The sequence below is a fragment of the Macaca thibetana genome, chromosome 17, assembly GCF_024542745.1.
Source record: "Macaca thibetana thibetana isolate TM-01 chromosome 17, ASM2454274v1, whole genome shotgun sequence".
NCBI lineage: Eukaryota > Metazoa > Chordata > Mammalia > Primates > Cercopithecidae > Macaca > Macaca thibetana.
This window is the reverse complement of record NC_065594.1, coordinates 74,356,544-74,373,444: the sequence shown is the minus strand read 5'-3', so window position 1 is coordinate 74,373,444 and position 16,901 is coordinate 74,356,544. Positions and strand designations below refer to the sequence as shown.

Sequence of the window (16,901 nt, the reverse complement as noted above, 5' to 3'; positions counted from 1 at the left end):
GTAGAAATAGGTTACGCCATATTGCCCAGGCTGGTCTCAAATTCCTGAGCTCAAGTGATCCTCCTGCTTCAGCCTCCCAGAGTGCTGAGATTACAGGTGTGAGCCACCACGCCTGGCAGACAATAGATTTTGGAAATCCTTCTAGACCCTGAACAGTCTAAACTGTACATCTATAAGCCCTCGTAGATCTGTTAATACTAAAGTTGTCTAAAAATATATATGTTTTTTCAGCCCATACAACCTCTTACAAATGTATAGGTGGTATTTTCTGGATTTGATCAGAATTGAGCAGGAAGAGAGTGATTCCCTCCCAGAGAACTGTATTTTGAAGAAGGAGTAGCTCTTGCTTACCCAAATCAGTCATTAATTTATAAGGGTACACATAAAAATCCAAACTGAATACTCATGTACCAGAATGAAGCATAAAAAACAAAATGATAAAATAAGAATTAGAGGGCACAGTGTGCATAACAAAGAACTAAGATGAATATAAAGATAAATGATGCAAAATCTGAAACTAAAAAGTGTTTGTTGTATAAACACAGACTTAAGGATGAACTACAAAAATGCATTCAAGATGAAAAAAATGCACTCAACTGAAATAACAGACCACACATCCTATTTCTAACCCTTAGTTCCTCTGAAGAACAATTCATACCACCAAGAAGAAAAAAGGCTCTTAGATGTAGAAAGCAAAACCCTTATCAGGACAGATGTCCAGCATTTAGGAAACAACTTGGTCACGGGGAAAAAAAATAATCTCTTTTCCCTATGATGAGGCAGCAAAGAATAGATCAAAAAGCATCAGACAGGGAAGGTGAACAGGGGGCTAAAGAACGGGGAGGATTTTCACATTCAGAGGCACAGGAGAAAAGAGCAGGCGACTCGTTGGCAAGCAGAAAGATGCATATGTTTTCTCTGTATTAATCTTAGCCATGGCTCTAACAAATCTACTGTTCTCTTCAATTGCTTCCCAGGCTTTGAGCCATTTCTTCCTCCTTTGAACATACAGACTGGCATAGGAAGGCATAGGCTGGCATCCTACTTCCAAAGTTATGCATGTCTACGCTGTATCATTCACTCACAAATTCTCTAAGGTATCTAAATCAGTATGTCATGAACATACGTTGAGTCCTTCTTATGTGCAAGTTGGTGCTAGGTGCCGGCATGCAAAATGAAAGTATGCAGAACATCCCTTTTCACTGAGTCTTGCCTCAGCTGTAAAAAGAGATAGTAAAATGAGTTGCTTTCTAATAAGGCACTTTTCTACTCTCAGACTATTAAGCTCTATGATGCACAGCTGCCTCTCTTTACTGGGTTTCAGAACATTCCTTGTAACAGTCCTTGATTCGATGGCTTCCATTGATAACCAATGGTCTCAATACACCCATGAGATATCCCCTCTTGGATTCTGCTATTCGATTTCTAACAAAGACTTTCTCTTTTGCAAATAATGCAATGTTTAGTTACAGTCATACTTATGATCTGAGATCTTAACTCATGTCCTTAGATCTGTATTCACTTATACCAACTTTTTAGGGATTCTTCTCAAACTCTTCTCTAAGCCCTGTTTTGTAAACAACAACTTGGCTGGGTGTTTATTACCTTTGCACTTATACAGAAATGTGTGTGTCTGTCTGTCTGTCTCATTTTTCAAAGGATTCGAGACAAGCTAGAGAAATACATAAATTTGCAAAAGGATAAAATAAGAATCCCAGAAATCAGGAACATAAGGGCAGGAAAATATTAAAGTAGATACTGCATGAATCAGTTGCTTGATGTGGGGGCTGCAAATTTGGCTCTAAGCTTCATAACTGGCCAAGGTAAAGAAACAAACACCATCCTAAGATTCACATGGTCCGACAGTCCTGGATAAACTGGTTTCTATGGGGAAGTACAGGTTTCCTGGATCCTGAAGCCTGCAAGAAATCTCTCCCTGGATCCCCATAAAATGACACTAGGAAATGTGTTTGATGATATTAAAAATACCTTACAAGTTTCACAGGATGTTTTTCCAAATCACGCCCTAATGCAGGCTGATGGCTTAATACTAAAAGGTAATTTAGTTATTGCAAAGCTAGGAAGAGCCCAACCCTTATTCTCAACTTCAATCAATCTCCTCCATCAGAATGAGGATTTCTTAATTCTATTCTGATGTGCTTAGGGCTTCCATCTAGGGTAGCAATATTAAATCAATTCACTTAAATTAGAAATAGTAAAATGTTAAGCAGCAGTTTCTTGGAATTTAAATGAGAAAACAAAGGGTAAGGAAAGCAAGCTTAGCATAGTACCTGGCATGGAGTAGGAGATTAGAGATTGTAAGTTTCCATCAGTCCCTTAGTATGAGGCACTGTGCTGACTTCCCCAGAGAAGATGATGAGTTTGACAACTCGACATGGTGAAAAGGCCACAACTTTGGAGTCAGGAAAACACAGCTCTGTCACAGGGCTTGTTACCCGAGGTCTGGCAGGCTCTGTTTCCTCTTCTGTAAAATGAGGATAATAAACAGTGAATAAATAACTAGAAACATTACATACTCACCCTTAGCTTAGTGCTAGAAGCATAGTAGGGACTTAATACATTAGGCTGCTTTCTTACTTTTAACATCATGCAATCAAGCAACACGTAGGAACTAAAAAAGACCACAAACCCAATGACATTGAGCACTTAACAACATATAGATCACCTGTAGCCCTATCCTTCCAAATCCAAAGTAAAACTCTTTATCTTTTTGAAAATCATTGTCACTCCTTAGCAATTCTCCTGGCTAAATAATCAATACTTTTAGCCCTTTCTCACCTATCAAGCATTAGTATTATTACTTCCTGTCCCATTTTGTTTTCTCTGCTCTCCTTCAAGGTATGGGACCTCGAAGTGGGTGTTTCCATGAAATAAAGAGTGACCTGCCTTTATTAGGAATGATTGTGAATTTGGGGAGGATACTATAGATGATGGTTCATTTACTCAACAAATATTTTGATAAGTGCTTCCTATGTGCCAGACACTGTATTTGTGTAAGGCTGATGGGGTTGTAGCTTCATTTAAGCCTTTTCCTTTAAGTATTTAAGGCTTTTCTTCTAAGCCCAGGTGAGTACAGGAAAGCTCAGGGGCTCTGCCATTCTAGGAGAAAGGCAGTGAGCTGTACAGGTGTCTGCATTGTGAACAAGCAGACTGGTGGTTAATGGCCATGGCATCCTTTGGAAACACCGATGATGCCCAGAGTCTCTAAGTTCTCTCACAGAGCCCTCCAAGATTCTACCTGTGCTAAAGTCTCAAGGGCAGGGTCGTGAATCCATTGGAGAAGCTAACAAAATCTATGAATCTTCTTGACACAAAAAGACCCATGCTAAATTTTCCACACAATTTCAGGATGTTCGAAGATCCCCCTGAAGTTCCTCTTCTGTCCCCCTGCCCCTCCCCACCCCCCAGCAGAATGCCAGAGTGAGACCCTTTTGTTTGGTGACATGTCTCAAGTCCTGCCATGGACCTTGACATTGGTCATTTTCATCAATGAATTGGGTTATGAAGACAATAAAGATGGGCCAACCAAATGTGTAGTTAGGACAAAGGCAGGAAGGAAAGAAATCCCGTTGCTTATACCCATTTAATATGACAACTTTGAACAGAGGTGAAATAAACCCTTTCATTTACAACCTGTTAGGAGCTGAGCTGGGTCCTCCCAAAAATTCCTACGTTCAAGTCTCAACTTGCAGCACCCAAGAATATAACTGTATTTGGCAATAGGACCTTTACAGAGGAGATTGAGTTAAAAATGAAGTTGTCAGGATGGGCCTCAATCTCATCTGACCAGTGTTCATGTTAGAAAAAGGAAATTTAGACACACAAAAGGCACCAGAAGTGCATGTGCAGAGAGGAAAGACCATGGCACAGGGCAGCAATAGGGAAGCTCTCTGCAAGTCGAGGCCTTGACAGAAGAATCCAACCCTGCCTACACCTTGATCGTTAACTTTCAGTCTCCGGAACTGTGGGAAAGTAAGTTTCTGTTGTTTAAGCCATCTACTCTGTGGCATTTTGTTATAGAAGCTAAAGCAAACTAATACAGACCTCAAAAGGCAATTCCATATGAATAGAAGAGGAGATGGGGATAGGAGAGGCATCTGACTTTAAGGCAGCCATGTGAAAGCTATATGAAAATGACACAGGGCTTTAAGTTGGTTTCAAATGCAGTAAAAATAAAATACTTCTTGACTCTCCCTAAAGGGGCCATCCTCACAGAACCCCTGTCTTTGAGGGCAGCTGTCTTGTCTATGGACTTGCTTTTTGCCAATGGGGTGGGAGCAGACGTGAGTGAGGTGGACCTCTTCCAAGTAGTGGCCCATCACTGACCTCTACTTTGATGCAAAATTAGCAGAATGAAAGGAATGAAAAGATGCTGCTTCACTTTGAGTCCTGGAGTGAACACAGCGTACAGCACAGTCACAGCTGACAGACATGTGGTGGATGTGCAGGCTGCGTAAGAAGTAAACATTTCTTTCATAAGCCAAATGACATTTTGAGGTCTTAACTGCAGCATGAGTTACCCTGAGTGGATGTAGACAAAATTGATGAGGTGATGTGACCGTCTAGCAAAGCTTACAAAGTAATTCTTTTTCAGTTATCTTTGCTTAGATTGTAGCAGGAACGTTGAATTAAGTTATGGGAAACCTGCATTCAGAGGTCAAATCATGACCTGTGTTGTCTATAAAAAAGACCAGGCTGATGGGGACATTTAAAACTAAATCTTATGGGCCGGGCACTGTGGTTTACACCTGTAAACTCCCAACACTTTGGGAGGCTGAGGTGGGAGGATCACCTGAGGTCAGGGATTTGAGACCAGCCTGGCCAACATGGTGAAACCTCATCACTACTGAAAATACAAAAATTAGGCAGATGTGGTGGCGGCGCCTGTAGTCCAGGTACTCAAGAGGCAGAGGTGGGAGAATCGCTTGAACTAGGAGGCGGAGCTTGCAGTGAGCTGAGATCACGCCACTGCACTCCAGCCTGGGTGACACAGCGAGACTCTGTCTCAAAAACAAAAACCAACTAAGTCATATGAAAGAAAATGGAAAGGAATGGAGAATATTTAGTCTGAAAAAAAAAAAAAAAAGAGGGAGAAACGCCTGTGGAAAATGTACTGTACCCGTTCTAGGGAGCCCAACTGGGTTACCAAAGGCTTTTGATGAAAGCATTGGGGAAGGAAATTTTATTTAACATTTATATTTATACATTTACATTTAAATTTATATTTGAATTTAGTGGAAATTATACTTAATGTTAAAAACTTATTTTTTTTTGTTGTTTATTTATTTATTTGAGACAGGGTCTCACTCTTTTGCGCAGGCTGGAGTGCGGTGGTGCCATCACGGCTCACTGTAGCCTCAACCTCCTGGACTCAAGAAATCCTCCCACCTCAGCCTCCCTACTAGATGGGACTACAGGTGCATGCCACCATGCCCAGCTAATTTTTGTGTTTTTAGTGGAGATGGGGTTTCACCATGTTGCGCAGGCTGATCTCAACCTCCTGGGCTCATGTGATCTGCCTGCCTTGGCCTCCCAAAATGTTGGGATTACAAGGCATGAGCCACTGTGCCAGGCCAAAAACTTATTTAAAAGGAAGAATTTCCTCACCCTTAGAATTGTTCCTGAAATGTTGTGAGAACCTCCTCACTAGTGATGTTTTGTTGGAAATACTGAGGAGGGAGTTCATGGGTCATAGTGATGTCGGGTTGGTGGTTTTCCAACATTTGCAGCAGTTTAACAAAACCTAACATGAAACCCCCAGCATAATAGTGGTCATTAGTAGTCTAAATGTGTTTTATATATTCAAAATAAAAGCATTTAATTTGTATAAAACCAGTCACTATAATAATGAGGCCCTTTTGATGAACATAAAATTTTGAATTGGGAATATTTATTCATCAACTATTTATCAAGTAGCCTCTATTTGCCAAATACTGTTGCACATGTTGGAAAAACACAGCAGAGTTAACGAACTTATAGCCCAGTAGATGAGACAAACTTTCAGCCACCTAACCAATAAGTCAGATAACTTTAGATGGTGACAAGTGCAATTTGACATTGGCATAACATTCAGGCATATGTCAAATTGCTGTGAAAATTTCCCAGTGTTGACTTTCAATTTCTGTTCTCATTGTTCTTATGTTGATGTAAACCAGGAACACACTATTCATGGATCTGTTGGCCACACTTTGAGTAGCACATGCAAAGTACCTTGGATTTTACTTGAAGTGCATTGGAAAGCACACATGCAGAGGTGGGAAAGAGAAGACTCAAAGATGACTTGTAGGGTTGTGGTGATGCTCTTTGTGGAGATAGAGAAGACCAATGGAGAACACATTTGGGAGGAGAGAGCAAAAGTTCTCGACTTGGGTGAGAAATATGTAAACCTTCAAGTAGAGAGGTCCAGTAGGAAGTTAAATAATATGACTCTGGTGCTCACAACTGAGGTCAAAGTCAGAGATGTAATTTTGGAAAGTCATGATAGCCTGCATTTAAGGCCTCAGACTAGCTGAGTTATCTAGCAAGTGTGGAAATGAAAGAAAAGAGATCCTAGGACTTAGACCTGGGGCATTCTGACATGAGAATTATTGACTCCATCAGTTTTAACATCCAAGAAATTTTATCTTAACATTTATGGAGACCCAAGGCTTCACAAAAACATAGAATAAAATTCCCAAGTGTCACAATGCTGGCCTGAAGTGGCAGTCAGTAAATACACATGGAAGGAATGAATGAGCTCCAAAATAAAGGTTTCAAAAACCCTTGAGATTTTGCGATTTTAGGACCCCAAGTTTCTTCCCACCCATGACGTGTTAGGTTGAATGTTGACTTCCCCAAAAGATATGTCCATGTCCCAGAACCTGTGAATGTGACCTGATTTGGAAAAAAGAGTCTTCTTTGCAGATGTAATTGAGTGAAGAATCTTGAGATGAGATCATCCTGGATTATCTGAGTGGGCTCTACATCCAATAAAAGTCCTTATGAGAAACAGACATGGAGGAAAAACACAGACAGATGGGGAGAAGGCCATGGGGCTGTGGCAGACATTGGAGCTGCAGTTTCAAGCCAAGGATTGACAGCAGCTGCTAGAAGCTTGAAGAGGCAAGGAGGATTCTAGCCTAGAGTCTCCAGGGAGAGTACAGCCGCCTGGCTGACACACGCCAGTCCAGCCAACACCTTCATTTCAGACTTCTGGCCTTCAGAACAGTGAGAAAATAGATTTCTGTTGTTTTCAGTTTGTGGTCATTTGTTACAGAAACCTCAGGAAACTATTACACATGGTCTCTTTTAGCTGATGCTGTTGCAATATTTCCTTTGGTGCTCTGCTGTATTCTGATTCAGTGATTCTCAACTCTGGCTGCGCATTAGAATTGCCTAGATATTTTCTAACAAAGGCTGGTTGGTATCTGGAACATCCTCAGAGATTCTGATTCAGTAGGGCTGTGGTACAGGCTGATATTGGTGTAGAGCCAGACATAAGAACTACCATTTAATTAGTCATAGCAACTTAACATCAAGGGGTGGCACAGAGGTACAGGGGGTGGGAATACCTGTATAATTGTTTTCACATTAGGAATTTGCTTTGAAACATAAGAATATGTGTCTTTACATTCAAGTATATTCTTAGAAACTAGCTGAAGCTGTTTCGCATCCTTGTGGCACCAAGTCCTCTTTCCACCATGAAATAGGTGCAAAGACAGTCCTGTTTCCACTGTGAAAAAATAAAAGGATAATCTGACAGGTGGCCACTGTTGCTGACCTGACCATTCCCCAGAAGCACCAGGAGGCATTGCTTTCTAGACTGAAGTTCGGTCGTGCTTCACTTTAGTCTAATCAAAAAGATTTGCTTGCAAGTCTTCATTCCAGATGGTTCCAGTGCCTTCCATACAATCAGATAATGACAATTGTGAGTTTCTGGTGGCATGCTACTTCACGTAATTAAAAAAAAATATTGCTGCATAGATGTGCTGAATAGGAGAAGAGTAAGTTATTATTTGGAGGGAAGAGGATTCCCAATTGTGGAACAAAGCAATTCCTTGTACCCTGGTTCTAAATAAATGTTTCTTTATTTTTGAAGTTGCGTGACCCCCTATTATGGTTTTTTTTGCACACATGTCAGAAAGCAGCCATGAGTGCATTGTAGTCAGCAAAGTGAGCTTGTCTGTAAAGGGTCTTTGACGAAGAGCTCACTGCATCCATTGACTCCCCAGGATGTCTGAGGTCACAAGTTTGGCTGGAGCACATGAGCCCAGATAAAGAAGATGGTTTTGCCCTCCTGAAACAAAGCCAGAAATGATCTCCTTTATTGTGCACTTTGGGTCATGTGCTAATGATGAGGGTTTCTCTAATACTAATCCCCCTAATGAAGCCTTCTCCCAGCCCTTACACAAGCCCACAAGGCCCCGTGGCTTGGCAAGCCAGAGAGAATAAAAGCAGCCCGGTGTTTGGCTTTTGAACTGAGTTCAAGGCAATTAAAGTCAAGAGCTAAGGAGGGAGGGAGAGGGTTTAGAAATACCAGCATAATAAGTAGTATGACTGGGTCCTCTGTAAATTAACTCAATTAGACAAAGCCTGATTTAACGGAGGAAGATGGAGAGAAGCGCTACCCTCATTAAATTTGGTTGTTAGAGGCGCTTCTAAGGAAATTAAATCTGTTAGTTGTTTGAATCACATAAAATAGTGTGTGCATATTCATGTACACACGTGCACACATGTAACCTCTGATTCTTGTGGTTATATTTTTAAGAAGAGAGGAATAGAATGCAAAGAAAAATAAAATATACTGAAAAGAAAAAAGACTGAAAGAGTGGAAGGTAAGGAGAAAAGTGGGATAGAGACAAGGAAAGTAAGAGAGAGAGAGAGAGAGCTCTCCCAATTATAAAGCCATGAGCCCCCTTTGGTGGGGGCTTCTGCTCAGTTGCTTGGACTGTAAAATCCTGCCAGGAGCCCAGGCTCAGTTCCCCCGAGTCTGCATGACAGTGGACAGCCTGGTGAACAAGGAGTGCTGCCCACGCCTGGGTGCAGAGTTGGCCGATGTCTGTGGCTCTCAGCAAGGCCGGGGACAGTGCACAGAGGTGCAAGCCGACACAAGGCCCTGGAGTGGTCCCTACATCCTACGAAACCAGGATGACCGTGAGCAGTGGCCAAGAAAATTCTTCCACCGGACCTGCAAGTGCACAGGTGAGGCCCATGCTCCAAGCTTGGTGGGGAGGGCCAGAGCTGGGAAAAGAGCTCCTTCTAAGGAAAAGATGAGACTCTTGACAGAGACTCTTAGATTAGACTTTGAAAGGCAAACCAATGATGGTTTTGGTTGGAAGCATATTCAATAAGCCTTATGTGCTGGTTTATTCTTCATACCCTCTAGTACATCTAATTATGAAGACTAAATAAATATGGCGTGGGCCAAGCCTGCTTATATGAATGCATGCCAACATACTATTGGCTTGTTTGTTGGAAGGGGAATTTAAGAGCTTAAAAGACTGAGCAAGTCCTTTCAAGATGGATTCGGTGCCCTCTCCTGAAATGGGTTTGCACTTGTTGAAAAGGGATGGGTGAGGCAAGCATGTAGAAGACAGGGGTCAAAGGCAGGTGTTCTGGTCTCAACATTTCTCATGATTTGAACAGATTTTTTTTTTTTTTTGAGACGGAGTCTCGGTTTGTCACCCAGTCGAGCGATGGCAAGATGGTGCTTTCTCAAGGAGCTATGGCAGGGAGGGTCGTTATTAGATAACAATGGCTTTTTGTCACTTTTATCTGGACTTGAACTGGACATCACAAAATTTGCTCAGTGTCCTTCCTTTAGACTCTGGTCTCTCTCATTACCTGTTGCTTTGACATCTCTGTGCATTTCTCATTCCTCTAGCTCTTTGGGGCTTTTTCAAATCCTCCTCAGTCTTTCCCATCTCCAGTTTCCAGCAGCCATGCCCTTCCGGGATCAACACTCAAAGCCTGGCAGGGGGCCACTGAAATACAAAAAACACAAGTGGCAACCTCAGCAAAGCCCTTGGACACTGTTGTAGGCTGGGTGGTTGCAGAAGACTTTTTCCTTTTAAAAACACTTTTTACTTCTGTTCTCGCAGGATTCTGGAACATAGGCGGATATAGGTCATTGAGCTTCATAAGGGGTTGAATAGGTATTACTAACGGAACATACAAAGGCCTGTGATGTTGGTGTAGGAATGACATTCGATTGTTTTTTTCACTTTAACTTTCAACTTTATTTTAGATCCAGGTTTCTGACATAGGTATATTGCACGGCAGTGGGGTTTGAGGTATGATTGATCCCGTCACCCAGGTAGGGTGTGGAGCACCCAGTAGGTAGTTTTTTTCTGTTATTCAGAAGAATACGTAGGTCCTAGTTTTGCCCTGGATGTTAATCATGACAAAAATTTCAATAATGTATTGGATATATATTACTCAGTTTTTCTAAGTTATTTAAGCATTTGCTTCTATAGCCCTTCTCTCAAAATTATCATGGTTTTTTTAGACGAATGAGGAGCAGGTTGCTGGTGTGGTTAGTGTGACTGAAAACCACACTAACACCGTAACTTTTTTGTTCAAAACCCCAAAATACTTCTAGAACAATTATTTCTATGTCGATCAATGAAAAAGTGCTGGCCAGGCACAGCGGCTCACACCTGTAATCTCAGCACTTTGGGAGGCCAAGATGGGTGAATCATTGAAGGTCAGGAGTTCAAGACCAGCCTGGCCAACATGGTGAAACCCTGTCTCTACTAAAAATACAAAAATTAGCCAGGCGTGGTGATGGGCACCTGTAATCCCAGCTACTCAGGAGGCTGAGACAGGAGAATCACTTGAACCCGGGAGGTGGAGGTTGCACTGAGCTGAAATCGCGCCATTGCACTCCACCCTGGGAAACAACAGAGCAAGACTGCGTCTCAAAAAAAAAAAAAAAAAAAGAAAGTGCCAACACTTTCAAAAGTTGTAAATCTGCATTGCATAGAATTCTGAGGCAGAGGACTTTAGGAAGTCACATATAACCGTTAACTCTTTTTGTTACCAGCTTCTTTATATTTTTGCCCTGGCTAGCAAGTTTTTTGCTTGCTTGTTTTAGGTAGGGATAGAAAGAATAGAGGATAGTAGAATAGAAGGAATCATTGCTATTTCCCTTTGCTGAGGAAATGTTTATAAATATTGCTCTAGAAGTAACAGGAACTTAGGATCACGGAGACCTACTTTCAAAAAAAAAAAAAAAAAAAAAAAAAAAAAAAAAAAGGATCCCCTGCTCTAAAAAGGCATTGGGCCAGAAATAGGGCCTGTCCTTTAAGTCCAGGCTGTAAAGAAATCCTGTGTGCCTAAGCCAGTCCAAAGAAGCAGGGCTTCCTCCGGGGAAATGGTCTGCCTCTCCAGCCATTGTCAAGGCCAGGCCTGGCCCTGAGATCCCACCTCCAGGCTGTGGCTCACCTCCCCCCATGATCTGCTCAGTCCAGACTCATCAGCAACAGAACTCTTTCCACACCTACATTTTTTGAAAGGTAACTTAAGATTTGCTGTATCTATAAATTCAATTTACTGGACTTTTAATGTTTCTCAGTTTTATTGAGGCATAATTGTTACACAGGACACTGCACATAATTAATGTGCACAATTTGGTATCTGGACATACCTATACGGTTGTGTTGCCATCTCCACAATCAAGATAATAAACATATCCATCATCTCCAAAGGTTCCTCGTGGTTCTTTGTTTTTGTTTGTTTTGCTTTTGTGGTAAGAACAGTTAACATGAGATCTGCCCTCTTAACACATTTGTAAGTGCTGAATGCCTTATTGTTAACTATAGGCACTATATTGTACAGCACATCTCTGGAACTTGCTCATCTTGTATCGTTATAACTTTACAACTCCCCATCACCCCTCCCCCATCCCCTGGTAACCACCATTCTGTCGTGTACTTCTCTATGTTTGGCTACTTTAGATGCCTCATGTAAGAGGAATCATGCAGAGTTTGTCCTTCTGAGACTGACTTATTTCACTTAGCACAAATGTCTTCCAGGTCCATCCATGTTGTCGCAAATGGTAGAATTTTTTTCTTTTTAAAGGCTGAATAATATTCTACTGTATTGTGACACCAACTTTGGATGGCTCTACTTATCTTGCTAGATGGTCTTTTTCTTTGAATCTCAGGGCACGAGACTAAGTCCATCGTGACTGAGCTGGGAAGTTATTTTGTGTATGTCGTAAATACTATTCTGTGATGTGCCGTGTGTCCCAAAGCAGGACACATGTCCTTCAATTAATTCTCCCCCAAAGAGTAAGTTGCTAGCCTTCCTAGGGTAGCTTTTTTATGGGCAATCTTTGGAATTGAAACCTGATCCTGAGTCTCCCAAAGAACCTCGTCTACAGTAGCCTGATGACTCTTTTGCGAATGGAGTCACTGGGTCACTCCTGGGATGATCCAAAATTTCTCAAGGAAGAGATGTAGATTAGTGTCTTGTAACAGACTATTGATGACCCCGAATATTGTTAATTCTTTGGAAAATAAACACCTCATAGTTTCCATAATCATGAAGCTGGTAAAGTAATTTCAGCCTAATAAGTAGAAACACATACAGGTTCTGGGATTTGTTTTTTAAAACTCTAAATTCTATGGTGAAATTCTCTGTAGAGAGTTTCTCTATAGTCTCTGTAGGGAGAAATTGAAACAAAAAAGCCACTAAGCTTAATTGTCAGGAAGAGCTGAATGGCAGGAGACTTTGAATTTGCTGTTCACCTTATAAGGCTTACCTGCCAGTTGGCTTTATGAGAATATGCCATTTGCAGCTATGTCTTTTGGCTTCTGAGAAACTTGTACACCAAATAGTTTTTGAACAGTTGACAGTGAACTTCTTGTTTGTACAAGTGACTAATTGCCTCCATTTTCCAATCTCTGCAATGGGGATAATGATGAAACCACACTTGTAAAATCCTTTTGAGTTCTGTAGATGAAAGGACCTATGTAAGTATAAAGTATTGTTATTAAAATAATAGAATCTCTAATTAAAAGGAATAGGCTATTTAGAGTTCCTTGTAAATTCACTAATCGGTGGCCTTCAAGCTTATTTAGTCTAATGACTTTCTGAGGTTGAGCTGATGCAGTTCACGTAGGAATGTGTGGGGTTTAGATGATCTCACTCTTTTTCCATTTTTATCCTAGTCCTTTGTAAGCATAAGAGTTTGACTCTTTAAATTTAATTTTCACTCAAGAACATACTCAATGGTCGAAAGATTGATATTATCTAGGAATCTTTTTTTTTTCTTTTCTCTCTGTTTCCCAGTAAGAGAACACAGTTCTTTCTAAAGTGCTTCTCTTCTTATATTTTTTTGCATTGGTAGATTAAGAAGAGAAAAACTAACTTATGTTAAATTGATGGAAGATGCTACTAGGAAATCTAAATTAAAGAAATAAACATTTTGTCTGCTGGACTTTCATGTTGTTACACTTTTCAGTCACCTCCAGCATTTCAATGAATTCTTCAGGTCAGGTCTGTAAACTCAGAAATGAAAGGGACCCAACTGCAGAGCTTTGGAAGAATTTCTCTGAGACATCTTGGAAAAGGAATGTTTTAATCGAATACATTTCTGGGTCATAAATGAGCTCCAAAACAGACACAAGCTTTCTTTCCCTCCACCCCCGCCCCATTCCTTTCACAGGTGTTGAAAACTTTCTTATTAGAACTTATACATTGCCTTTTGGAGGCAACTCTGGTTATGTTAAAGTTTCTTGTTCACTATAGTTGTGAAGCATCTCTGATTTTCTGAATCAAGATTAATCATTTCATCATTTGTCATCCAATGGAGCTTGACTTATTCCTCTGTATTCACTTTTCCCACAGTTTGACTTGTGTTGAAATGTCATTGTGTACATGTCCTTCATTTCCACTAGAGTAGGGTATTATGCCTCATTTATACAGATGCTTCCTGACTTATGATGGGGTTACATCCCAATAATCCATCATAAGTTGAAAATACCGTTAAGTCAAAAATACATTTAATACACCTAACCTATGAACATCGTAGCTTAGCATAACCTACCTTAAATATGCTCAGAACACTAACATTAGCCTACAGTTAGGAAAAAGCATCTCACACAAGGCCTATTTTATAATAAGGTATTGAATATCTCATGTAATTTATCAAATACGGTACTGAAGGTGAAAACCAAAATGGTTACCTGGATATTCGAAGTGAGTTTCTACTAAATGCATATTGATTTTGCACCATCCTAAAGTTGAAAAATTTTAAGTTGAACCATCATAAGTCAGAGGCCATCTGTGTTTGTATCCACTAGTGTCTGATCCCTTTTATTCAATTATTCGTTGATTCTTTCACCACCTACCCAACCAACATTTATTTAGCATCAATTAGGTCCTTCAGATACAGAGAGGGGGGAAAAACTGACGTGATTCTTAAGATGTGCATAGTATAGTGATATGTAAGACAGATATGAAGACAAACAGTTGCTGTACTATTTGATAAGTGGCCTCTAATAATACTAGTAATAATAACACTTAATATAGAACTCACAGCAAGGTGCGGTGGCTCACGCCTATAATCTCAGCACTTTGGGAGGCCAAGGCAGGCAGATCACCCGAGGACAGGAGTTCAAGATCAGCCTGGCCAACATGGTGAAACCCCGTCTCTACTAAAAATACAAAAATTAGCCAGGCGTGGTGGCGGGCACCTGTAATCCCAGCTACTAGGGAGGCTGAGGCAGGAGAATCGCTTGAACCCAGGAGGTAGGGGTTGCAGTGAACTGAGATCACGTCACTGCCCTCCAGCCTGGGCAACAGAGTGAGACTCTATCTTGACCAAAAAAAAAAAAAAAAAGAAAGAAAAAAAAAAAACACACATACACACAAAACCCCACTATATATATATACATATATATAAAATAATAAATATATTTATAATATATAAATAAAAATATATATATATTTAACTCACTATATACCAGATGTAGTTCTAAGTGCTCCACATTAATGTGCTTGTTTTTTATAACATAAAAGCTATGGTAACATAAAGGAAGACATGTTAAATTGTTGTATTTTTTAATAGACTTTAGAGCAGTTTTAGGTTCACAGCAAAACTGAGTCAAAACTACAGAGATTTATCTACCCCCTGCCCCCATACCCTCACACCTCCTTCACTGTCAGTGCATGTGTAGTGCTGGATACCTTTTAGATAGTAGGTGTTCAATAAATTATTAAATAAATACATGAGAGAGTCAATTATTTTGTTTCTGCCAACTACAAAGAATCATGACAAAGAAAATAGAGTAGTCCTCCAACTCATGGCATAAATTATGAATTACTCAATTTCAACAATCAGACCCCCAACTCAAAAACAAGTGTTATGCCTTTAAATGTAAGAATGTATTAAATTATTATTATTAAATTTAGGTGTGTTATTAATATTTTAAAATATTGAGACTTTATTATTTTAGATCAGTTTTGGGTTCACATAGAAATTGGGGAGAAAGTACAAAAAATTCCCATCTACCTTCTCCCCCACACTCTGCAATTTTCCACTAGCAACTTCCGCAAACCAGGATTACAATCAGTGAACCTCTAGCGACATTATCATCATCCAAATTTCTCAGCATTATGAAGCACGGAATTACTCTTCTACAGTAGAGAGGTGACTAGACATTTACCTCCAATCAGCTATAGATCGCAAGCTGGAAGTTTGACTGAGTTTTAATCTGGGTAGCTACTCTTCTTTAGACACAGCATTTTGTTCACTCAGTTCTCAAAACAATGTTCCATTCCTATACTGCCAGAGTAGGTGATATGTTTTAATCAAATCTGGTTTTAAAACATAGAGTTTTAGTAAGGTTGCCCCAGGGAAAACAGACTTCAAGGTCCATAAAACTTGAAGCATCTTGCGTAGCATCTGATGAGATAGAAGCCGCTTCATAAATATTTGTTAAATAATTTGTATTTAATTATCTCCAGGAATCAACATACATTTTAACGTTAAACTATTCAAAAACATGATTTTTAGTCTTGGGAAGAGTAGAATTTTTCATTTTTTTCAATATTTTTACTTATGTTCTCATAGAGTGCTGTAACAGAAAAATACAGATAATTGAGCTATGTAAAAGGTGGGATATAAAATATATTATAAAAAACAAAAAACTCAAATAACCGATACAATTAGAAAAAATTCTCCCTACTTACATTTTAAGGAAATTTTCTTTAACCATGAAAAAATCCACTATAGAAAAGGAAGCCTGTGCATTTTCTTTACAGAGTGCTGTTAATCATTTCGTTTTCATGCTATTGGAAAATTTTCCTTTCCTTGAGAGATCCAAATAACCCTCTTTCCCCTATGGTCATAGTACTTTTTACTTACCTCTATGTTGCTACTTGTGGTTTACCAAAATTGTTTATAGGGCTGCTTTTTCTGCAAACCCACAGAACAGGGAGAGAAAATGTATGTGGCATCGTCTGCTACATGCTCGATAGTCACTCAACTTATTCACTCAACACATGTTTGTTTAGGACAAGGCTAAGCACAGGCCTAGGCAGTGAGTTCATAGCTTTCCAGCTGCCTGGGAGCTGAAACAAGTGTAGAGATGTTTACAATCAGTGTAAATAAGTGTGAAGAAAGGGGATGTATGAGGTGCAAGGAAGTAACCGACCTGAACCCTGACCTGTGGAATCAGGAATGACCTTAGAGAGCACCAATGTGAAGCTTAAAGGAGAAATGGGCCAGGCGGGTAAAGAGGAATTTAGGCAGACAGTGAGGGAAAAGTGTTCCAGGACGAAGGAAAAGCAAGCAATAGGCCTAGGGCATGAGATAGAGGAGGAGGAGTAAGTGAGCTGTTCACCCTCTTTAAATGCTTTACATAATCCCTTTAATCTTCTGGGAGATAAGC

At 40.1% G+C, this 16,901-nt stretch overlaps 2 protein-coding genes across 3 annotated transcripts in view; one reads left to right on the top strand and one right to left on the bottom strand.

Annotated features, from left to right (window-relative positions):
* CLDN10 (claudin 10) overlaps positions 1 to 16,901 on the bottom strand; it is a 1,179,064-nt gene that overhangs the window by 1,092,014 nt on the left and 70,149 nt on the right. The window lies entirely within an intron of this gene.
* DCT (dopachrome tautomerase) overlaps positions 1 to 16,901 on the top strand; it is a 66,172-nt gene that overhangs the window by 16,217 nt on the left and 33,054 nt on the right. Inside the window, exon 1 of one of the 2 annotated variants that reach the window (XM_050766553.1) lies at positions 8,489 to 9,201. The exons of the other annotated variant lie outside the window; for it this stretch is intronic. Within the exon in view, the coding sequence (XP_050622510.1) occupies positions 8,907 to 9,201 (295 nt within the window). The 5' untranslated portion in view covers positions 8,489 to 8,906. Of the gene's footprint in view, positions 1 to 8,488; positions 9,202 to 16,901 lie in introns of those variants that run through there. 2 annotated transcript variants of the gene reach the window in all.